The following is a 25,207-nucleotide window of genomic DNA, read 5'->3' on the forward strand; positions in this document are numbered from 1 at the left end:
TATAAAGAAAAGTGGTAGTGGTGGGTGGGGGGAGGGGTGTGTGACATGGGGTTACAGTTGTGCGTGCATGTGTGTGTGTGTGTGTGTTTGTGTGTGTGTGTGTACAAAGGGGTCAACTTGGGTAAGGTGAAGGTGGGAGAGGGAGGTGTGGGGATAAATTCAAGTCCGTTCGTAGAATCCAACAGAAGACCAAAATCGGCCATGTGCATCTTTTCTTTTTTTTCTTTTTTTCATAGCCTGCGATGATTTCTTTTAAGTATTCGTTGTATAAAATACAGAGTGCCCTTCGACTCGCGTGCCAAACTGCTTTCTTGAATTGTCACCTCGGCTGATGGGAATTATAAGGACAACAAAACAAGAAAGGGTGCAGAGTGTAAAAATCCCTCCATATTACTGTCCCCCCCCCCTCCCCCCTAAAAAAGGGAAATCAAGGAAGAAAAATAAAAGGTCCCCTCAAAAGTTTTACAGATGCTCAAAGGAATGCTTTTAGTAATTAACATGGGGGGAGGTAAAGGGGCGAGGATGCAGGACGAAAGGGGGGAGGGGGGAGGCTGCGACAGCCCAACCTGCATGGTGACATAATGTAACGTAATACAGAGTTCAGGGATGGAGGAGGAGGAGGAGAAGGGGGGGCAGAGGTCACAAGGGAGGAGTGAGGTGGAAAAAGGAGCAGGGAGAGACGGGTGTAACCATTATAAGGTGACAAAATTTACACTGGAGGGTGGGCAGGTGAGCTGAGAGGTGTGAGAGGAGGAAGAAGGGGGAGAGACAGAGTCAAACAGAGAGAGAGAAAGATAGAGATAGATAGAGAGAGAGGGGGAGAGAGAGAGAGAGGGTGGGGCAGAGGGAGTTTTACAGGTACTCTGGTGAAGGGGAGGCGTGGCTCAAAGAAAGCACTCCAATGGAAACCAACAAGATCTTGTTTTAAACTTTTCATTTGTTTGTATGGTTTTTTGTTTGTTTTCTCTTTACGTCTGAAGCTCCCCTAACCTTATGTCGTAGAGGTGGTTGGCCATGATTCTACCCCAACACTACATTGCATACTTTTGTGTCCATTCCCGAGCTATTTTGTTGTACCTGCAAACAAACAGAGGGAGAAACAGAGAGAGAGAGAGGGAGAGAGAGAGAGAGAGAGAGGAGCGTTAGTTGTTTAGTCTCGTAATCCAGCATGTTACAAACTTCCATATGCATATCATTCAGTATCACTGAAGCAGAGAGGCCAGCTGGCTGACACACACACACAGCTCTGCCATCTTGTGCCGAAATTCAGGTTATTTTATTTCCTCTTTAACACTGCAGCAGCCAGAAATCACTGCAGATGGCTGATCAGTACAAAAACTCCACCAAAACAGCACTATGTTTACTGTATATGCAATATTTCATAATATGTTCCTCTTATTTCTTTCTGTGGGTTTGTAAAAAAAAAAAAAAAAAACACAGATGACAGTGCAAACCTGTGACTGGTCAGTGTGGGCTGCCAGCATTCACTTAACCAGTAACTGATAAATGTACAGAACTGGACAGAACAACTTTAGTAATGACAGATTCATTTTTGAAGGAGCTAAATATCAACTTTATTTAAAAATGATTACTTTTAATGGAGATGCACTGTGATGCGACTTGTGCTGCAACAAGTGTGCAGGTGTATTCTACTGCATACAGCCAAAAAACATAGTGATACCAGCTGAAATGAAATATTATGACTGCAAAATGTTCTGAAATGAATGTTAAAAAAAAGGTGTTTGTTCATTCATTCATTCAGAGCAGCGGCAGAGGAGGAAAACCTAAAAAACAAAATTGCACATTTTAGGAAACTGGCTGAACGGCAACCAGTCAGCATTTATTTTTAAGGCCAGTTCCCATAAATTTAACATGTGATGACTGAAACTTGATATTCCTTGTGTGCTTTTAGCTTTCGAACAATGTAAACAAAAAAACCCAAAAAAGAATATTGTGAAATCTTAAAAACAGAAATTGCAGCTAAATGATGTGAATTTTTGTTCGGTTGTGTGGTTCTGGTATTACGATGGAGAGCTTGTCTTAGTCTTAGCAAAGCTTCGCCTGGTATATAGGAGACGTGATCAGTTCAGGTTATAAAAGGCTGGTGACCCAAAGTGTTTAATGTTGACAACAAACCCATCCAAATGATGAAATGACTTACTTTTCCCTGTCCGTCTTGTAGATGCGGGCGATCTCGGGTACTAAGGGGTCATCCGGGTTTGGGTCGCACAGCAGAGAGCAGATGGACAGGAGAACTGGGATGTGTGTAGCGGAGGATGAGTGTTCACCAGTTGAGCATTTGTGTAAAAAGAAAAGAAACAAAACAAACAAACCTTAACAATTTGGACCGCTTGGCTTCAAGATTAACCACAGATGCAAATGTTTTTTACTCAAAGCTATAGAATTATTGATAGAGCACGCAACTGGGGTTTTTAACAAATGTAGAGAATGCCTGAGAGACATCATTTGTAACCATGTCTGTTAGTAATCATCCATCACAAAAGAGCCACGCTGACATTTACAGAGATACTACTCATGTTCTACACGAGGACCTCTGCGTGACAAATGTGAGAATGTATTATATTGTGGGATGCATTTTTTATTCAAAACCACTGTTTATGAAAGCATCTGAAACGACCATGTGTGCAGCTTAGCGCCTGAAGGCCCGACGAGAGATGGGCCTTACCTTTGGAGATGGTGAGAGCTGGAGACCACTGTGATCGCAGGATGTCAAGACAAATGCTGCCGTTGCTGTTTATATTTGGGTGGTAGATTCTTGTGGTAAACGCAACCTGAAGACAGACAGACAGGCAAAAGAAATGCAAGGGGGAGCGGAGGAGGAGGAGGGAGGAAGGGGGTTGGTGGTGGTGAGAGAGAGAAAGAGAAACAACAGGAAACTGAATGATGTAAAGCTGTGGCATTCTTTAGGAGGGAACACACACATACATACACACTGGTGCTTTTTAGATTTGGGCAACGCTCTCTCTATAGTCAGGTTGTCATATTGTCACCCTGTGAGACTGCTAACGTGATCACCCCGAGAGAGGAGGAGGAGGAGGAGGAGGAGGAGGAGGGTCCACTTTAAGTGAGCCTGGGCCCATGTTGAAGTCGCTAACTTCAGGGCTAAGCTTGGGTCTTGAGGAGTCGTAGCATTTAATCACTGACAAAAAAAAAAAAAAAAACGCAAACTGTGAACTCATTGCATTGCTAACTTCACACTATCTCACTCTCTCTCTCGACCACACACTCACTACTCACACAGCCTACACGCTGAGCTATGCCGTAAAAGAAGCACATGTAAAACCCATTTTAAGCTCTGATAGTAAATTAGTTCAAATCACCTTGGACATACTTTTCAAGTTAGGAATAAAAAGCCTTCCTGTTTGTATTGGATTGTTTAAATGAAGAGAGGGAGATTATAATTTAAGAGGGTTGTTTATCTGTGAAATGTGTAAAGTGAGAACAAATCTAAGTGTTATAGCAGTCTATGGAGTTGAAACTATGTAATTCTCTGTTGAGCTTCAAGAAAGCCTTGAAGTGTAAAATTATGAAGGATTATGATGCAAAATGATTAAAATTTACAAGATTAGGATTATAATTTAGAGTACATTTTCTTTCTTTTGGATTTGCTGATATTATGGGTCATTTTATAGATTCTATGGGATAGGCAAAAATCAGTCATTATATATATTTTATTGTGTGAAATAGAATGGTGTAAACATATATGATGATGTTTTGTCAGTTGTTTCTTATAATGTATGACTGAAATAAAATATTCATTCATTCATAAGTATCAGTGCAGGGAAAACCAATCGCTGATCATCCCTTTAATCGTAGATGTAGGATCTACCAATCAGCACAAGTCTAGTTACTCTGTTTATGTTGCTGCTTCTTTGTGTGTTTGTGTGTGTTTGTGTGTGTTTGTGTGTGTTTGTGTGTCGGTGTCTTGCTTACCTTTGGCGGTTTGAAGGGGTAGTCTGTGGGGAAGTGTATGGTCAAGAAGAAAACCCCGCTCTGGTAAGGACTGTCATTCTAACAGAGAGAAAACAAAAACAAAAACACACATTCATGTCATTAGTGAGTGAACTATACATGCAAAATGGAATATAAAGTTAAATGCTCAACCATGAATCTTCTGTTTGAGCTGACAAATAGCTGACATCTAATTGATAAAGTACAAAGTTGAGTCTAATGAGGAACATTTTAACACATTTTAGAGTAAAAACGAGCAGAACACTCTGTCGTTTGCATGAATGTTGATTCCCGTCAGAAAGCGAAGACTCTAAATGAATACTTACAGGTCCCATTATTGTGGCTTGCCAGTGAAACACTGAAACAAAAAGAACAGAGAAATCGGTTATGAAACGCTAAACACAAAACGTGGCTGACAAGTGTTGGAATAAATGATGCCACATGAAGGGTGCGTGTTTATTTGTACAGTTGAGTAACAGACTCAGAGAGCAATATACAACATTTCGCTCTGAATCGTGACTGTACAGGGTCAGATTATTACAGTAAACTCACATTTACGCTAGTAGAGAAAACACTGCTTATGTGCATTTCTGAAGAGGAAATTGTTATCTAATGTAATATGAGGATTTTTTTTTTCTTTTAGAGAAAACAAATAGTGGGAATTGATTTCCGAGCATTTGAACCTGTCCGAGTCAGGCATCCGGTCGAGGTCTGAAGATAAATGTCACGGTGAAAAGTCGACCACAGCAATTACATGTTCCTACAACTTTTGTGCAGTTTATAGAAGAGTGGTTTATTTGATGTTGGGTGGCAGGAAGCAAGACGTACAGAAAAACACTGCTGCTACTTTTTTTTCCCACAGAGCTGCAGAGTCAAAAGTTCCTCTGATAAGTATGAAAAAGAAATCAAGAGTATGGACGATGTTTAGTCGTTAAACCATAAGTTAAACCATAAAAACACACCTCTATATGCTGCACAATGACTGACTGTTTTCACGGAGCACATCTTAACAGTATGAAGTTAAAACAAATTCAAATATGGCAAGAACGGATGCTAATAGCGCCAATATGTATAAACAATTGGTAAAACCTACTGAAATACACAATATCTGTTTGTGACAGTTTATAAAATAGTTTAATACCTCTATATAAATAGTATTTAGACAATTAGTCAATTAAGTTAGTCAGTTTACCAAGAAATTATAGATCAGCCATCATCAATGAATTTATAAGACTGTTTATCCATGTTAGTCCCTTTTTTTCTTATCTCAGAGATTTCTATCTGTAAATGTACCTTTCAATAAAAATACACCACGATATAATATTTTTCTACTAAAATAAAAAATACCCTGATGAGCCTCCATACATCACAAACCTCAGTGAAGAGATAAAGGAGTGGGCGTTGTTCCCAGGTGTTTCAGTAGTGATTAGCATCTACCACAGTGCTTTACTGTCTGTTTATTTATGTCAACCCGCATCTGTCTGTGTCACATATGTGAATGAAGATCCAGCTGACTGTGTTTATGCTACTTGCAATTTGAAGTCATTGGAACGAGCTTGTGGGACGAATCAATTGATAGTGCAACATAACGTGATCGTTGACCATTTATAAATATGAACGACGTGTCTGCGCCTCCTACTCCTGTGCAAAAGTGAAGCCAGAATATCTCCTTTCTGGAAGCGGCCATCTTGCTTGTGCGACATCATTTGGAGCCGTAGGAGATGGTGGAGACATCAGTTTGATATGAGCTACCTAAAATGTCAGAAACCATCTTTGGGAAAAATGTATTTGATAATGTACTTTGATATTTTAGTTTGGGTCACATCCCATCTGCCAAAATGGAGGTGGAAGGACTTAAGACCTATACTGCAGCCAGCCACCGAGGTAGGGTCGAGATAGTTTGGCTCCACACACGGTCAACGATTGCGATATTTCCATTTGCGATACGTTCTTGATACATTGACACCAAGTATGGATACACTTTTAAACCCAATGCCTCTCAGAATTGATTTGGCTACTTTGGCTTCCCACAACCCTCCACTGTAGCATGCTGTATAGACTGCCCACCGTCACATGAGCAACAATTGTGGGTGACAACAAAGACGAAATGCAAGCAAATTGAGCAGCTGCTGTCAGAAAAGAGTTCGCAGGAGCTTTGACAGTCACAACGAGCACATTCATGGCCCTTTGTAAAACTTTCCGTGTGGTACCTGACTTGTAGGGAGTGTCAGTAAGTGGCTGCTGCTGTTCATCAGCTCTAAATATAGTCCAGTTAGTTATTGGTTGGTTGTGTTTACTGCCGTGGAAAAGCAATACAAGTTTTTGGGTTATTAATTTATCTTTTGTGTCTTTTTTCTCAGACTTGCTGACTCTACCAGCAGCTCTGTGACGGGCACAAACAGTCAGTGTTGTGATATTTGTACTTTCTTTTCTGTGAAATGAATGTACAGGAATTGTGATACCATAGATTTCATCATTTTGGTATTTTGTGTATGGCAGAATAACCTTTCTTGTGATAAATCGTTATCGTGGGAAGGATATAGTGAAAGTATTGTGTCATGATCTGTGATTCCCAACCCTGCTGCTGGGAACACAGGTGTTTACTAATTATTGTGATGAAACAGTTATTTCTATGGCTAATTACAGTCAGATGAACCAGTTTTACATTACCTAATTATAGTAAAATAATATCTGATATGGATCCTAATAACATGCTAAATGTTGACAAATAACCAAAGGTAAGCCAATCAGTAGCACCTTTAAATTGGAGGAAAGCTCTTGTTGTCACTATATTAGCTAAAGAGCACAAGACAAATACTTAAATGCATTAATTACACAGCCCAGATATGGCAGAACAGGACCTACACAATTCTTACATGGAGATATGATACTTTGCATCACCTGATTATTTCTTTGTGAATCAACTCAACTGCAGAATCTCTTAAATGTCTCCATCTCAGCTGTGTGACCACAAATGAGGAAGTGATCCTGTTGTATCTAACACAACAAGACCGTGTCATCATCAACATAAAACTTTAATGCTGTGTTGTTTTGATTTCTAAATAATGATAAAATACTTTAAAGTAACTCACTGAACTGGACTGTGATTATTTCAGGTAGTTTTACGTCTGATTACTGTAGCTACATGAGGTGAGTTAGCTTCACTGCTGTCAAGTTAGCAGCAGAAAGCGTTTGGCCTCGTGTATACACAGTGGACACAGTCAGTACAAGGGTTCATGTTTACGTTATTTAAGAAACAATGAAGGGTATAAAAAGCAGTGTAGGGCATTGCACCTGTCACTATAAACACCAACTCGCTGATAGTTTACTGCTTGTCGTGCAACATCAGAGCAGAACAATAGTCTCAAAAATATTCATAAATAGGACAAAGCTATATCTGAATTAAAACATATGGGTTATTCTACTCACAAATCAAAATAAGAGCTGTAAAGAGTGTAATATAACTACTAGACCTGATCAATGTGCATTGTTTTATTAACATGGTTCACACAAGATAGATAGAAATCAAGTCTGTGTTTGTCTTGCATTAAATTAGTAAAATGTATCAAATCTCAAATGTTAATTCTTCAGCCTGAAGCCAATTCAAGTCGTAACAGTAACAGATACGGATCGTTCTCTCAATCGACAGTAGTGACACATCACCACAGTAATAATTGTTCTGGCATGCACGCAGGATTGACACAACACCCCGAAAACTGATATTTTATCCTCTCTGTGTACGATAAACATAACAGGTGAGGTTTGAGAGATATTAAATATGGGTACGTATTAATGTCATTAATGTAATGTAATCCAATAAGACACCAGACGTGTTTGCATAATATAGTCTCCCTGTATGTGCAAACACTAACAAACAAACATACTGTAACCTTAACTACCAATTACATCTCGTAAATATGTTTGTATATGTAATGTGAGTTTATATTGTACACACACACACACACACACACACACACACAAATTCCAGATGGATACTGGAACATAAATAACATGCACTTAGTGTGGTATACACATGCAGATAATGTATTTTCTTTTACTTCTACAATGTAACCGATCTGATAACACAAAAAGGTGTTTACATACTTCTCTGGGGTGCGGCTATCTTACAAACTGTAATGCAGCTGATTAAAAGATGTCTACAGCCATCGTTTAGTGTTTCAGCTACGTCATCACTAACAGCTCAAATCTAAAGGTGACGGGCACCTGTGTTTCCTTACTGTAAAACTCCACAGTGGAAAAAAAACTGTCTGACAGTAATTTGCCTCCATAAAACAATTAAGCCGTATCAACGGTGACAAACAGGTGATTCTGATAAATGTTCAATCCTTCAATATCAGCTGCCAACACTATTATTCACCAACTAGATTTCCTTGTGATAAAATACATAAATGCTATTACTTAAACTCAAAAATGAACCCCACACGCCATCAAAAGGGTGTGAAATTCAAACTGTAGCAGCCGACCTGACAAGTAAATGTCAGTCATTGAAGGTCAGAGTTTTTGAGCGTCTGAATTTTGTGATTTCAGCTAAGACATAGCGTTGTGGAGGAGGACAAACTGCTCTGAACAACTGTTGAAATGAGTAAAGAAGGCGAGAGCGGTCTCAGAGACAGATTAGAGACTTCACAGACAGCATCAGTTATTCTACTGACACAGATTTTTAAGAAAAGAGCACTATTCCCTTTTATTCACTACAGACACGCAGTAATATTAGTAATTGTTCTGTATTTGAAGAAAGAGGTTTTATAACCTATAATACTTTCAGTGGATCATCTGTCAAAAATACAATGATGAGTTTAGAAGACAACTTGTAGTTTTGAATTTGTAACCATCAGGTTAAGATACTCTTACTTTTTTCAGTCTTACAAATTCAATTGTAAAATTCTACTATGTTGACAATTTTTTGGAAACCATCATAAATGACCAACCAACGACACTGGTCAAATAAATAAACTTGCTTTCCATGACATCAGTTTGCTGAGAACAGACAGATATGCGTTTCCATGGACACATCGACAATATAAAATATATTTCATGTGACGTAATTCACAGAAAAACTGACTTCATCAATATTTATTTAGCTCCAATTTGGACCCAATTTCTATAGTATAAAAATCTCCATTTAGTTCTATATTACATAAGACTATAATACTAGCTGGAAGCAAAAATTAAACTGACATGAAGCAACAGAGGTGAGAATATTATGCTTTTATAATGAATGAGTATGCTCAAATCGGTTTGCTCAAAAAACAGAGGTGCTTCCTTAATCTTAATATTTTTAAAAATACAATTTATTTGAATTTTAAGGACACAGAGAGCATTTTACGCGCCATGTCAACACGGCTGGATTAGTGCAAAAGCCTGAACCAAAAAACCCAACTGATCAACTCCAGACTGCACAGAACTTAGCTGCCAGGCTTTTAACCAGAACCAAGAGATGTGATCACATCACTGCTGCGGTAGCCTCTTTACGCCGTCTCCCAGTACGTTCTAGAAGAGTTTAAAAGATCTTACAGACTGCGTTTAAGGCTGTTCATGGCCTTTCTCCCTGCTACACATCTGACCTCTTAGTGCTGTATGCACTGGTACGTACTTTGAGATCCTCAGGCAGAGGTCTTTTATCTGCTCTGAGGAAATGAAGTTGGCTGAGTCAGTGATTTTGTCTCTTCGTAAAACAAACTTTTATTGGAGAGCCTTTCCTTATTTGTCTAATTTTTCATTTTGTTTGACTGTCTTTTAGAAATGTTTTTTTATTCTTGCTTTTCATACACCAAATTGTTTTATACACAAAATTTTCTTTTTAAAACCTGATGATTTTATGACATGTCGGTTTTATTTTGCTGCCTTTATGAAGCACTTTGTAACAGGTAAGGTGAATTTTCGCGCTACAAATAAAGATTATTATTATTGTTATTATTATTAGTTGTTGTTAATTTACCTAAACGCACTAGACTCCACACATTAAAAAGTCAGCACCTTCACCTGCTTGTATTTTGCTTTCCAAGTTACAATATTCAGTCTGACAAAATATGACATCCAAACATGTCATAATATTCATTTTTAATTAATAATTCATTTTAAGCTCCAGGCACAAACACACAGCTGTCTAGGACAGTGTTGGTTTTGACAGTGAACTTACTGTCATCTCCTACTGGTCCCGCAGAACACTGGGCTGGTGGGTCCCGTGCCAAATCATTCAACTCCTGTGAAAACAACAAGGGGGAAAAAGAGACAGATCAGGTCAGGCTATCAGTTCCTGCAATGAGCTATGTCTCAAAGATTAATGACAATACAATCAACATTGCACAAAAGAAACTCCTGATAATATAATAGTTTTAATATACAACTCAAGCATCCACATGTGAGCCCTGTGTACAGTTGATTTAAAAATCACTTGTTGTGCCTCTGCAGTAGCTACAAAGTTTTCCCTGCAGGTGAAACATTTCCTACATTCATTTCCTACAAAAACAACAACACTACTGTACCACCGTGAGCTTTGACGATTGGTTGTTACATAATAGTATTTCTGCAGGTGGGGCAGGTAGCGCTTGTGACAGCCAAACACGGATCACGACTATATCACAACACACACTCACAAACAGTCTGGTAAACGGGTTTAAGTGTAACGTTGCAACGTAAACGCTCCGGTTCAACAGTGGACGATGTGTGTGTGTGTGTAGGGGGGGAACATTATGCTGGCTGCTCGTTCACATTATGACATGGGCTTACGTTACCGGAGGAATTGACAACACGAAGACAAAGCACAACATTGAGCTAACGGAGTGATAATGATGTGCTGCTCGGCTGCTGTCAGCAACATGACATCAAAGGCGAACAACGCGTGGGGCCTGTTTTTACGCCGCTAACACTATCACCAGCTTTTCCCCATATGTATCTCCTGTTTGTCGGTTACAAACAACAACACTAATAATAATAATAATGATAACGTCAAACACGAACAATGGCAAGCTTTTTTTCTCACGACTACGTCAAATCTCTAACATGCTGTGCGTTACGGAGACAACATCTTTAAAAAAACAACGGATATAAGCTAGCTTGGGTTACATCCATCCTCAACTACGGACTAATGCGAGTCTTATTAGCGTTAAATATATCCACACATGTAAGAAATTTTAAAACAATGTGAGGTACAAAACAAAGGAAATACGGAAAACTCTAAAAACGCTAAATTATGAAATAAAGTATCCGCGCTAATGTTAGCTTAAAACGCTAACTGGATAACTTAGCTGTCAAACGAAGCAGCGAGTAAAGCTTCAGTAACCGTAATAAATAACGTTAGCTACCTTCACTAAGGTGTTTGGGGACTACTAAAGACAGAGCTGGCAGCAGATAAGCATTAAAGTGTGGCAGCTGCCGCTCCTGTACTATAAATGTTAATATAGCAGCTCGCTGGCTCACAGGAAACCTTTAGCTCACCCCTGTTAGCCCACCACCGGGCACAGATAGCCACAAAACAGCTAACGGGGTTAACACACAGCTAATATCATTCACATGTAACCGTGACACATAGCTTTAACATCACGTTATAGCCATTATTAAACATAATAATTGGTAAACCGACGTGTCGAAACCAAGAAAGGCTAATGTAGCGGTGGCTAATAAGTGAAGGGTCGAGTTGGCCCGTGTGAAGCAGCTCTGGTGGATAGACAAGCGGCGCATTGCTGCTCTCACTGTCCCCACTCGCTGTTCACACACGGTTAGTTGAAACATACTTATTCGGTCAACATGTTTACATTCATCTCAGTGTGTTAAACCCTCAGACGAGCTTCGGCTGGGCAACCTTGGGACTAAATCCCCGACGAAACTGCGAAATCCCGGGCCTTGCCGTTCACTTCCTTACCTTGTGAATTCTTTTCAGAGCCATTGTTGTGCTAGCGCTTCTGTCAGGGAAAACGTGCGGTTAAAATGGCGATGGATATCACTGTCCGTGGATAATACTACGACTTATTTATCATAGAGCACCGTTACAGTACACTCTAATGACTGGTCGCTACTAGAAAGGAAACACCGATAGAAATTCGAGGCGAAACTGAAAGATAGAAGGGTAGACCCGCGGTCCTTCCTCCTACTGCAGCGGCTACCAAATCACTGCGGCCTGTGTTCCGCCAGCAGCAGCGCCGACACCACGTCCGGCCCCTGCCCTTCACAATACAAGCACAGGCTCCACCACCTTAAAGCCACTAACATGGTGGTCCCCAAAACTGGGAGCCCGGTGGTCCTAAGGTTATTGTGAACCTTTTTTTTTTTTTTAAATAGAAAAGTTAGAATTAAGTGGTGGTAGGTTAGTGGTTGTCAAAGTGGGGTCCCCTTGGAGTCCTTAAGGAGGTTCCAGGGGGTTCCCAGAAAAAACAGGAATAATCTGTTTTCACTGTAATTCCATCCATAAGTAACACAATGACAGAATGAGTGACTGTGTTGGTCATGGGTTTCATACACTTTCTGTAATAAAACATCGAAAAGCATAAATCTTATCAGATGGGGATCTGTGGGGTAATTTAGGGGCCTTTTTGTGAAAAAGTGTGAGAACCACTGAATTAAAACATGAACTTCATAAATAGCCCATATTTTATGCTCACATCATTAAACTGCACCTGCTTTTAAATATACTGACCCTCCTTTCATTACTCTTGTTTGGTGGTTGTTGTTATTGTTATATTGGTTGGGCATAAATAATTATGAAAATATAAGTATTTTGTAGTAGGGAAGAGAGTGTATGTGTTTGGTTATAGGAGGAGTGTGTAGGAGATAGAGAAATATAGTAATACACACTTTCTGTGTAAAAATAATTTTCCTGGCCTGTAGAAGTTGTGTTACATGTCATATTAACACTAACAACCATATAAGAATGGAACGGTGTCTGCTTTGAAACACAGCTGTGAGTGGCCAACCGAAAGATGCTGATCTGATTAATTTGCTGGTTATTGTCTCGATTTGTTTGGTCATTTAAATACAGACAGAAAACTTCCTCAGACTGCTTGTTTTGCTAGACTAATAGTTCAAACCAAAAAACATTACATTTGCAATCATATGAAACAGAGAAAACCAACAAATCCATACATTTGAAATTACATAACCATAGAATGTTTGGGAGTTTTGCCTTTAGAATAATTCATGTAATCATTGATTAACAAAAACATACTGAAAATGTGATTAAACTAAATATCTTTATTTTCTTGAACCAGTAGGTCTAAATTAAGTGTGAGTGCCTTACTGCACCTCCAAGCCATAAAAAAAGACCCCCTGTTTTATTGTAAAGGCCAGGCGGAAGTCGTGTTGGTGGAAAGCATCTATGACTGCGCTGCAGCCAGAAAGCCCTCCGCCGACATGCGCACAGGGCGCACAGCGCACGCTGGCGACGGAGTGCTGCAACTCACATCATTTTGGCTCTGGGTATGCGAGTGATAGGCTGCGTGTTCACATGGTGAGCACGGAGCCAAAATGTCTGCCCAGCACGTATTTTGCATGAGGTAAACTCCTGAGAACCGGTGCCAAAATGGTTTACTAGTACATATACAGTGCCGTAGTCATATGTAGAGACGGCGGATACGGTTGTAGATAGATCTTTCAGTCCTGTGGTCGTGTCTTCCAAAATGAAGGGGTAGTATTACATAGATGAACTACACTCAGCGCGGAGTGATATTAATACGACTGTTAGGCTGTTTTGAGGAAGTGTCATGGTGCCATGTGTGAGCTAGATTTAACACAACTACAAGTTGTATGCATGATTTATTCGTAAGTTTTGAATAATTTAAAATAGATTTCTCCTTATCCTCTTTACAGTGTGGATCACTGGGTGCCATGATGATATAACTTGCTCTATTTTTTTCCAGTTGCCAGTGTTCAGTGGAGTCGAGGGATGGTCAGCACACTATTTCAGGTAAAGGTATGTGTAGGTGGGTTGATAGTAGTAACAGAAAACTGATGGTTAAGTTTTTCAATCAACCTCCAGTGACCTCAGAATAACACTTCTTTTGTTTATTATAGTGATGGACAAGCAACAAGTTGTTGCAAGTAACACAAACACAACAGGGGTAGTATAAAGTTCAGTCTTCTGACCTTTACCAGCATCTATCCATGTGCTCATGTCTGCTCACTTGCAACTCTGTAGGCACTTGTGCAGCCTGCAGCAGGCAAGTACACTAACAATACTGTCCTTTTAAACTTGCAAACACAACACATCTTCCACATAGGCAGAAAACACCCAAGAACCCACTAGTTATACAGCACTAGTACTTCACTGAATGTATGTGAAAATCTGCTTGTCATTTTTAAAACATATGATAAGTTGATATAAATAAATATAAATGCATAAATAATACAGTAGAGTAGTGATATAAAAAGTTATTTCATGTATATTCTTGAAACTGATATAAAACACAATGGCCCAAATGCAAGCTGGACATATTTTCATCATTACACATTTAATTCCATGATAAGGCATATAAAAATAATTGAATCTATATTTCAAGAAAATCCTTAAGCCACATAAATGCAGTATAACGTTTGTCATTATATTATGCAGTCTATAAAATGTTAAGGCCACAACAATGTTTTCTTCCATTTCATAATTGGTCTTAATGCCAGTTAAATGTTGTCAGATGAAGCAAAGGAGAGAAAAAAAGTTGAAAAATGCCATACTGCATTAACAAAGAAGCAGGAGGGCGTGGAGTGTGAAACCACTGCAGCACTGGTTAGAATTGAATCAGGAACTGACATGATGATTTTTGACAGTGAATGAATTCATCTTTTTGAGGAAATGCTGACATTGTCAAGTTGTGTCATGACTTTAAATACTGATCCAGAAATTCCAGCTTCTTACTGTGGAAGATCATAGTAGACGTTCACAGCAGTGCTGAACATCTGTTTCTTTACCTGATTTTTCAGTGTCAGAAGACTCAATGCTCAGAGTGTGACTGGTTTTATTAGTAGACAAGAAGTCATGTCACCCTAATCAATAACATCCCTCTTACATTAAGTCCCAGTGACTTTGGTGACTTCTCTTCCTAAGTGGCACCTGGTGATCAAATAGTTATATCACTCAAAAACCTTCTACAGAATTCTGTTAAGCTTCATAAAATTTGATCTGAACATCTGATCTTTTAAATGATTTGGATGCCAGAGGTTATTATTCACAAAAAAATTAAACAATTTTCATTCTTCACACAACTCTCTCTTTCACTTTTTGTGTTTTATAACTGAGAGCAACAGTATAAATGCCTCTCAAGAATCTGGGAGTTCTTTCTTTAACCAAAATAAGAACACAAAAGCCTGTGTATATTTAATAGATTATTGCATCTCACTCATCTCAGTGAAGGCCAGCTTTTCACCCCACTTGTGAGTGTGGCTGTACAGGCAACATGTTGTAGGAACTCTTCTCCAGCATGTTCCTGTCTTATCACTAAGAGCTGCAAAAGTCTGAAATATTCAAATGGTAAATGTAGGGCACTTAAGGGTAAGGCAAGGCAAGGCAGCTTTATTTATATAGGCATTTCATACAAAGGGGCAACTCAATATGCTTTACATCAAAACGAAATATTAACATCAAAACATACAATTAAAGAAAAACAAGAAAAGCCAATTATAATAAAAATAAAAAGAGAGCAAGAAAACAAAAAGTTAGTAGAGGATCACCCTGACAAAGTACAGTGTGAGGGTCAGATGGAATCCAAGATACAGACAGTTGACATGGTTTTGTGTTTTGGTGGCTACATATTGGCAAACATGTTCATAGGTGCAGCTGGTAATACAGTCCCAGTATCACCAACTTTGGTCCTCTAGAACAGTTTTTTTCCTATGGTGTGCTGAGCATCTCTCTCTCTCTCTCTCTCTCTCTCTCTCTCTCTCTCTCTCTCTCTCTCTCTCTCTCTCTCTCTCACTCTCTCTCACTCTCACTCTGTTATTACTATGATTTTACATACTGTGTCTGTTTAGATACAACATCCAACTTTTTAATGATGTGTAAATACCAAACACACACTGTTCTATATGTCACTTTGTCCCAAGTGACACTACATGAGCCCTTACATTTGCGATAGCCTGGCTTAATTAGAATCACATCATCTAAAGGGCCACACTAACTGGCCCATAGACCACGTGACCATCTGTCAAATAGCCTACTGTACACTTACAGGCACACAAACACACACACTCCTCACTCAGAGCTTGTTGTTAAGAGGGGAAGCCCTGTAATCAATGCCTCCACAGGATGGCAGTATGAGTCTGGAGTGTGTGTGCCTGTGTGTGTGTGTGTGTGTGTTTGTCTGTGTGTTCCCGCGTGTGTGAGCGAATCTGCGTGGGAGTTCCTTCTTTCGCCATTCCGGGGTGTTGCCAGCTGCACGGCACCGTTTGCAGAGGCGTCCTGGAGAGGTAGAGCCTGCTTCGCTCTCTCCAAGGCGTCTCTTCGCCCTCTAACCTCCAGAGTCCACCCCTCCTTCAGCCCCCTCTACTCCACCACCACCACCACCCCCAACCACACATACATACATACACACACACCCACAAGCACACACACCCCACACACACCTCCAACTAACAAATTCGGGATCCAAGCATGCCACAACAGCATCTAGGTACCCGCCTATCCTCCCCCAGAGTCACCGCAGGCGCAGCAGCAGGCTTCCCCCGTCCAAGAGAGCACGGAGACTCCACCGAGTGATGCCACTGCTGCAGCAAGAAAGGCACCCAGCAACCGCGCATATTCTCGACGCCTGCCGGAGGACCCGACACCACAGTCTCGGCCCTTGACAGAAGAAGAGAGGAGAAGCCACCCCCCCTTCCCTGCCCCCCCCTCGGCTCCGTTCCCGTCCCGACTCCAGGATGTCCGACAGCACCGCAAGTCCCACCGACCGGGTGATCAAATGTAGGCATGCCAACAATCCTGCACGGCCAGTGAGAGTTATACCTCTGTGCCAATAATACTGCTCATACTCATCTTTTTTTCTTCTCTTTTTTTCTGTTTGCATCCCTGTCGTTGCACCAGTGTCTCTTATTCGCACGTTTGTTTTTTTTTAGTTGCTGTTTTGGAGTCCACCCCTCTTTATTATTATTATTATTATAGCACCTTATAATAAATTAAGCCTAAGCTGGCTGGAGAGTCACCATGCATGTGCTTCTGAACCTTTTTAAGGGAGGGAGGTGGTGGTGATGGAGGGGAGAAAGGGGGTGGAGGTGGAAAGGGGTGGGGGGGTATCCGGCACGATACGCCATAATCAGGGTCTTCCCTCGTTATTCTATTAGAATTCACCCCCTCGCCGAGCGGAGGCATTACCCCATTTTCTAACGGAGGGGATGTCTCTCCCTCTATGTATAGCCAAAGCTATTGTGCGACACCCTGTGTGCTGCATGAGCTCCATTTACGCGCTCCACTCCTAGCGGTGGTTTCGTGTTACTGAATAATACCCTACAGAGAAAAAGCCGAGAGAGTGATAGAGGAGAGGAAAAAGGCAGGGAAGGAGAGAGGGAGATGAGCGTCTTGTTCCAATGAAACATCAAGCAGTGTGACGATGACAGCGAAAGGCAGACATAAAGGTAAATACATTTTACGCATGACCGGCTATCGCTTTTGGTGTTTTTTGGGGGTGTTTTTTTTCTTTTTATTAAGGTGCTGCTGTGGATGATGTGGATGGAGGTGTCACGGGGATGATGTTGCATGTAGGCGCCGTTGTAAAGGAGAGAGAGGGAGGGTAGGATGCTATGGGGGGGACTTGTCACTCGGAGACTCTGAAGGATTTTTTGGAGCTTTCTGTCTCGGTGACTTCATTTACTGTATCTCTTGCAGCGCGTCATAGTAATGCCTCTGTGCTGGATGTGCCGACTACCTCCATACGGTGGCCTACATAGGCGATCTAGTTTTATTTTAAGCCAAATCTGAACCAGAGTCAGGTAATCGATTGGGTTTAGCCAAATGGCAGGTAGAGTGACAAGTTGGATAAGCCGAGTGCGCATCTGAGTGTGAGTTTGGTTGTAATTATATATTTATGTATATATATATAGGCCCATAGCTTGAAATCAGCCTGATGTTTGCTGATGTGACGTTTAAAAAGCCACGAGTGCACACAACGGGGTCCACAAGTCGTTTGAAACCGACGTTTTCTTCTTTAAGGCCTAAATGTCAGCGGGTGATAGTGCTTCTCCCGTGCGTAACGTTCTCCCACGTCTCCGTAAAGGTCTCCCTGGCTTCCCCCTCTTGTTTCCCCGAGTGTCAAACGAGAGACAAAATGGAGTTTAGGGATGCTGGGCTGCGCATCCGAGCCTATATTTTCCCGACGATGGTTGATGCGTGCCGCCCTAATTGGTGTTATTGCATCATTGGATTATGGAATATTTAATGTATTTATGAGAGCGTCTGTTTCAGCTTTACGCGTGGGCGGCTATAGGCTGTAAGGGGAGGCGAGGAGGGGGCTCCGCTCGGGTTACGATCCACGGAAGCTTGCACAGATTGTCGTGCTTATCGGGTCACAACAAGGCTGGCGTGGCAGCAGCGCTTCCACTCACACACAAGGCTGTCACATGCGAAGATGCCTGGATGCCCGTCTCTCCCACTGGCTCCCCTTAATAAACTCACAAGGTCTCTCTGCCGGAAGAAGCGGAGCTGACAGTTGGATGCGTCGCTCGGGCATGCCCCGGTATTCCGTGCGTGTACGTCGTGCTTAGGAAGGGGGGTGGGGTGGGCCGGGGGGCGTAGGGGGGCACTTGCAGTTTTTGCACGTAGGACTTCAGGACTGCATGTGCATATGCCTACAGTATGGCTGAGTGTGTGTGTGTGTGTGTGTGTGTGTGTGTGTGTGTACTTAGCTACATGGATGCAGATGTGCATGGGCGGTGCTAGGGAAACAATACTGTATTAAAAGGGACCACCCCCAAACCCCCACCCACTCCCCTTCGCCTCCAAACAAGTATGCCTTTGTGTATTTTTACATCTTCATTACTGTTTGCATGTGTGTTGTAATGCAGCTGGGCTACAGGAGCTCAGCTGCCTCAACACTGTAACAAACTAAGCAGCCTACATGCATCATCCATCACACACACACACACAGAGAGAAACACACACACATATATAAATGCACATTCTCATGCAGCAGAACAGTAAAGCAATTCATCAGTCAGGTGAGAATGATTTAACGTGTAAACGGACGAGAGAGAGAGATGGGAGCATCAGTCAAAGAGACATCACGCCTGCCGGATAGACTGGGCTCAGTAGTTCCCCCGCGTTTATGGATTTTTAGCGATGTTCAAGCGGATAGAAGCGCACAGAGATGGAGCCAAAGGACAAAGCATACCGAGAGGAACGGACAGAGAGGCAGAGAGTGTGGGGGCGAGGTGAGGGAGAGAGGGAAGGAGAGAATGTGACAAGGCCACAGAGGAGGTGAAGTAGCTGGAGCGAAAGAGAGAGAGAGAGAGAGAGAGAGCGATAAAAAGAAAAAAGGAGTAAGATAAAGGAAGAGGTGTTTCACACTGTGGCATCCTCTGACTTAACCAAAGGACTTCTCACACCCTTTTTGAATCACTCATCATACTACCAGTGTGTGTGCGTGCGTAAAAAAAAAACAGAACATTTGAGAATGTGGTTCATATTTGAAAGTTTAGTCATTGCAAAGTTGTCCACCTCAATAACAAATTACTCCACCAACTGTACATAATAAGGCAAGCTCAAGTATACTGTATCTACAACAGGACTTTATGGATCCTAAAGGTATTCTATCATATCTGGAGAAACCTTGATTTACAAAATTTGAACTTCATGTTATCTGTCAATAAACGGCCCAATTAGTCCCGTCAGCAAAAACATGTCAGCCAATTGATGCGTGCGGGTCGGTACATGAGCTTTGTAAGCCTTAATCTCACTGTCACTTGTCCAAGAATACTGAAGTGAGGGTCAAAGCAGGGTGCACTACAGATCGACCTGCAGAACAGAGTCAAAAGAGTACAGAAACAATCCATTGATCCCACTAAAAATGAATCAATGGCAATGTTGATTATCAATTAAATGTTAAACTTCGAGCTCCTGTTTTGCCAATAAAGTCGACTCAGCCTCGGTGTAAAACCTAGACCTTATTTTTAAACATTTCAGCAGATAGCGTGAAGGGAAATAACATCTCTAGCTGTCACGCTGCTCGTGGCGCATCAGAAGGTGGAAAAACAGGTGAGGAAACCAACCAGGTGGAACACATGTTTCGTGTCATATCGTGTCTACTAAACACGGTGAACACCCCATGTATGTGAATGTGCAATACTGCAATCCAACAGACATTTATAATGGTGAACATTATGGCTTGTAAAACACTGGTGTGACTAATATTATTAACTACAGGTGCTCCAGTGTCAGAGCTGTGGAAATGTGTATGTCGCTCCTTCACCTAAATGGAGTGGAGCCATTATCGGTGTTATTAGTGACACCTGCGCTTTATACTGTGACAAGTCAAACTGTAAATAACATAAATCACAGGGTTGAATGACTCAGTGCCAGCAAAAAGGGTACACAATGAGCTTCATAAAGAGGATTTAGGATTTACTGCAGGGCTGTTGCGTTGCATCAGATTGTACAGGTGTCTGTGATGTGGGTACTGGCACCTGCATTATGACTTAGGTTTGAGTAAATAATAAACTGGTTCTATTTGAATGTGCTAACCATCATCCAAAATAGAAAGAAAAAAATATCACTCATTAAAGTGTCCATACCTTCCCATTATGTTGAAACACAGGTTACACTTAAAGCATTGTAATCAGAATCAGGTTTATTGCCAAGCAGGTTTACACATACAAGGAATCTGCTTTGGTGTTGTGGTGCATTAATATCTATTTTCTAAGTTTAAATTTTAATTGAAGTGATTGAGATGACAATCAATAATAATAATAGTTGTTGTTTAACCATGTTAAATCAGAGATCACTAATGTGCAAATATAAGATAATGGGGGTTTTACATTAACGCAATGTGTTGTGTCAATGGTGGGGATAGAGTCCGGGTCAGTAGGAGCCTTAATGATAAGGCTGCAGATAGGAAGAAACTGTTCATATGGTGTGAGGATTTGGTTTTGACAAGCTTCAGCCTCTTGCTGGAGTGTATCATTGTTTCCCAATAACAGTGTATTCATTTTGCATTTGAGTTTTTTGTTGTTATTCCAGAAACAATTCAGAATGATTTAAAACTAACGAACCATCCATCATCAGCCACTACACTCGTCACTTTTAGTATATTTTAATTTGATTACTTAGTATATTGTATGCATGTTAGCATATGCTCAGTAAACAGCTATATGATTTTGCCAAATGATTGCATAAGGCAGCAATGTGTCAAACTGCCTTGAAGTCTTTGTAGTCATGGCCTGATTTAGAAAGAGCAAAAACTGTGTGATCATTTTAAATGTGTCCTCACATATTATCGTGTCCTCAAATAACAAGCATCATTAGAATTCCTCCATCAGAGCAAAGGCCGAGCACCCGCGCCTCACATTGAGAAAGTAGCTCCTATTAAAAAATACAGTTTTAGTGTGAAAAAAGTTGTATTTATCTTTTATTAAGGTTAGACCTTTTAAACATATCAATGAGTGTGTGAAGAGCATTCACCATAGCTGAGTGGAGCCATTTCCAATATGCACACATGCACATATGCGTTCATGCATCCACAAATACATACACACACACAGGCGCGCACACACACACACACACACACACACACCACCTCTGGCAAGGCTCCGGGCACACTGGGCATATTTCCTTTTAGTGTAACATGCTGTCCCATTCCCTCTTGGTTCCCTCAGAGCCCTGTATGTGTGTGTGCGGGTGTGTGTGTGTATGTGTGTGTGTGTGTTGGATTTTGGTGTTGTCTCATGAGCCAGGGGTCCCACCTTGACAGGTCTCTGTGTGCCCTGTGGGGAGGGTGGCAGGGCACGGGATATTTATAGAGGAGGTACTCCAGAGAGAGAGAGAGCAAGAGAGAGAGTGAGAGAGAGAGAGAGAGGGGGATTGTCTAATGAGGACAGGCTGTTAGGGGATGGGCCGTTGTTTCTGTTCGCGCGTGTGTGTGTCTGTGTTCACAGATGGTCCTTCATGTGTGTAGTGTGCATTAATTGAACGACTTCAAACGCATCTTTAGTTGTCCCCCCACCACCACCTTCAAAGACCCATGGATCTGTGTTAGCTGATCTGGGTCAAAGATGGTAGATAAACACAGACGCACACACACACACACACACACACACACACACACATAATACGCATGCGAACATTCACATCCCTCCTCTCCCATCCATATACACCCCAATTTTTGCTCTCCCTCTCTTCTCATCCGCTGCTCTCATTCTTTCATCCTACAGTTTCCCCCTTCCTTCCTTTATTCATGCAGAGACAGGCAGCAGGATGAACTGATCTCGGGAGGGGTGTGTGTGTGATCACTTTAGATGAGGTCCTGTAGAGGGCAACATATCTAACATACAAACACACACACACACACTCACACACACGTGCAGGCGTTCCATCAGTTCTGGTCGATGTCACTGGATGAACACTAGACAGATACAGTCTGTGCAGGCATAATGTTGCTCTGTAGTGAATTGATTCACTGCTTGTATGTTGTACACATAGGTGCCATTACTGTATATACTTCGTTAAGCACTGCTCTTTATTGCAGTGTGCCGCCCCAAAAGATGATTTTTTTCAATTATCCGACAACCAGTTGATTAAGGATCACAATATATTCCTCTGTAGTTACATCTTGCAACATTTGGAAGAAAGGCACAAATGAGGACAGATGGATCACGGGTGACTTCTACAGTCATTTCTGCAATCTGTCTGTTCTCCTGTCACTTCCTCTATCCTGCAGCAGCCCCCTCTGATTGTGAATGGCGTCCCCGTGTTATTAAAACTGATGAAATACCCCCCTCCCCTCCCCATAATTAACTTTAGCCATTAGGAGAAGGGTGCACAAAATAATGAGATGATTCTGATCAGATTCTGCTCCAGTTAGGCTATTAGGCCAGCCCAAACAAATTTAGGAGATTTGGTTGAAAGCTATGTCATAGATTTTCTCCCCCCTCACACTCTGTGATGTGGAGATTTTTGGCTGAGCTGGCAGCTTTGGCGCTTAATAAATTCCACACTGGGGAGTTCAGCTGTGGAGAGTGGGCCAGAGGACAAAAACAGTCTAAAGTACATTAGGAAGTAGCTGAAAACGCCTTCACCTCTTTGCTAATCTTGAACCTCTCGGTCCATCTCACCCCACACGCACGCACGCCACGCATCATGTGATAGGTAGCTTGAGCGAAAAGGACAGTTCTGGATGAATTGCATACTTCTCACTTCACTTGCTTCCACTACACAGAGAAAAGTTGATGTTCCTAACACAGGACAGCTTTGACTTGCACCTTGCGCCTTCAGAAAGCAAGTTCCCCTCCTAAAGGTGACATAAAGTGTTAAAAATGCCCCAGAGAAGCAATTGAGAGAAATATTGCCACCATCACTTTACTCAGAAGGTGTAGCGTTTATGGCCTGAGCTTGCTGTATATCAGATTGAAACCATATCTACACTGCTGACGCTGCTAAAACTGCCACATCTCAGCAGGATAAATGATGTTAAACTTATTCTGACACCATTGTACCACTTTTTAGCCAGTATATGATTTTCACACAGCTCAGCATGGATGACTCCACAAAAAACTTCATAGTTCTAATTCATATTTCATCCACAGGTAACCTATAGAGAGCCAGAGTAATGATGTCAAGTTCCAGCTATAGCCTCTACTCTATAGCCTCTACTCTCTAACTTCTATAACTCAATGAAATCTCTCAATAAGCAAAACTTTCATTGATCTTTCTGAAAAAAATAAAGCATATATATATATATATATATGGTTTACTTTTCATATTCTAAGACAGTTTGATATCCGCTACAGCACTTGCTTTTGGAAATGTAAACCTTGTTGATTTTATAAGTACACAGCTCTAGAAAACTACAGCTCTAGATATTTGCATCATCATAACTTCACCATCATAACCTGCTTTACTCTTCTAAAGATATTTTGCCAACTACGTTAGCTGTGATATCTGCTATCTGAAAATGTCCACACCATTCAGCCCTTTAGGTCCAGCTGATATTACAGATCTGTAATATCAGCTGTAATGAAGCTCACACACAAAACGTACGCCTACTGTCGATTCAGGTTATTTTCCCAGGCTGGATTTGTATCCCCATTATTACAAATGTCAATGTGATTTTGAAGTTTTTTAACTTCTGGAGCAGAGATGGGAAGTTCGGATGTCACTGCGACTCTGTATTAGCCTTTAGCTATTAGCTGGCCATGCTGATTTTTAGTGCATGTGAGTTCTTCTTTGTTTGATTTAATGTTGCTACATTTACAAGATTCTGCACTTCTATAATTCCACAACATCAACAATAAAGCACAGGCCCTGTTTTATGCCAACATCATTTGTTTGTTGTTTGTTAGCTTAAGAGGTTAAAGGTCAAACTAAGACAGGACAGATAAGTTTGGGGTCAAGTCTCTTATATGCTCAAAAAAGATAATTCAGTGTGATATGTTTCAAGCAGAAAGGTTTTCCATGCCTTCTGATGACGATATCTGGTAAAACAGCGTTTGTGTGTTAGTGCTAGCCTGAGTGTGTGTATCAAGCTTGCAGGATTAGTCGTCCCATTAGTCTCTGTAAGCACAGCACAGTGTTTTCAAGGCAAAAAAGGGACAGCCACTCGCGCTTACGTTGATGTTGACGCAACTGAAAATGTTATTTCGGCGACACACATCTGTGATGAGAAGTAAGAACTCCAATGACCTGCCTGCCCAAAGACTCCTTGTTCTGATTAGTAGTTTGCCGTAGCAGCACCAGGCTGAGTTACATACAGCAAATGTTCTCTGAGACAAAAGTCAAACAAAAATAGTAGAAGTTGGAGCGCTACAGAGGGGAATTCCTCCTGGAGGGGTTTTTGACTTTGTAAGCTACAGAAGATATTGCAGTGTTGGGAAAGACTGCAGAGTAACTGGGTGGAAGGTTTGTTTTGAGCGGCTGTACTAATGGTCTGTTAATATATGAATATGAATGTAGGAAGGACTTCTTTCAGGGTGATAATGTCGAAGTCCTATGTGAATTTTGACAGATTTACTAGTAACTACACCCAGAAAAACACAATTACACAACTCTACTAATAACTGTGCACCAGATTAAAAACATTTCTGTCTGGATGCAAAG

General features: G+C 41.2%; 1 protein-coding gene across 1 annotated transcript; it reads right to left on the reverse strand.

The window, feature by feature from the left end:
• Positions 1-210: 210 nt before the first annotated feature.
• Positions 211-12,108, reverse strand: ube2d2 (ubiquitin-conjugating enzyme E2D 2 (UBC4/5 homolog, yeast)). The gene is made up of 7 exons (XM_053324393.1): positions 11,855-12,108; positions 10,133-10,196; positions 4,299-4,330; positions 3,955-4,032; positions 2,687-2,792; positions 2,162-2,255; positions 211-1,077 (listed from the first exon to the last, which is right to left on the reverse strand). Exons 1-7 carry the CDS (start codon positions 11,876-11,878, stop codon positions 1,032-1,034), a joined length of 444 nt encoding a protein of 147 aa, XP_053180368.1. The 5' UTR covers positions 11,879-12,108; the 3' UTR covers positions 211-1,031.
• Positions 12,109-25,207: the final 13,099 nt, after the last annotated feature.

This window comes from Scomber japonicus, chromosome 8 (assembly GCF_027409825.1).
Source record: "Scomber japonicus isolate fScoJap1 chromosome 8, fScoJap1.pri, whole genome shotgun sequence".
Lineage (NCBI taxonomy): Eukaryota > Metazoa > Chordata > Actinopteri > Scombriformes > Scombridae > Scomber > Scomber japonicus.

What these genes read in the sequence shown, in the direction of transcription:
- ube2d2 (XM_053324393.1), bottom strand. Translation starts at nt 11,878, where the DNA reads ATGGCTCTGAAAAGAATTCACAAG. An exon ending in CTCTGAAAAGAATTCACAAG is followed by an intron (nt 10,197 to 11,854) that starts GTAAGGAAGTGA and finishes TTGTTTTCACAG; the next exon opens with GAGTTGAATGATTTGGCACG. An exon ending in TACAAGACGGACAGGGAAAA is followed by an intron (nt 1,078 to 2,161) that starts GTAAGTCATTTC and finishes GTTTGTTTGCAG; the next exon opens with GTACAACAAAATAGCTCGGG.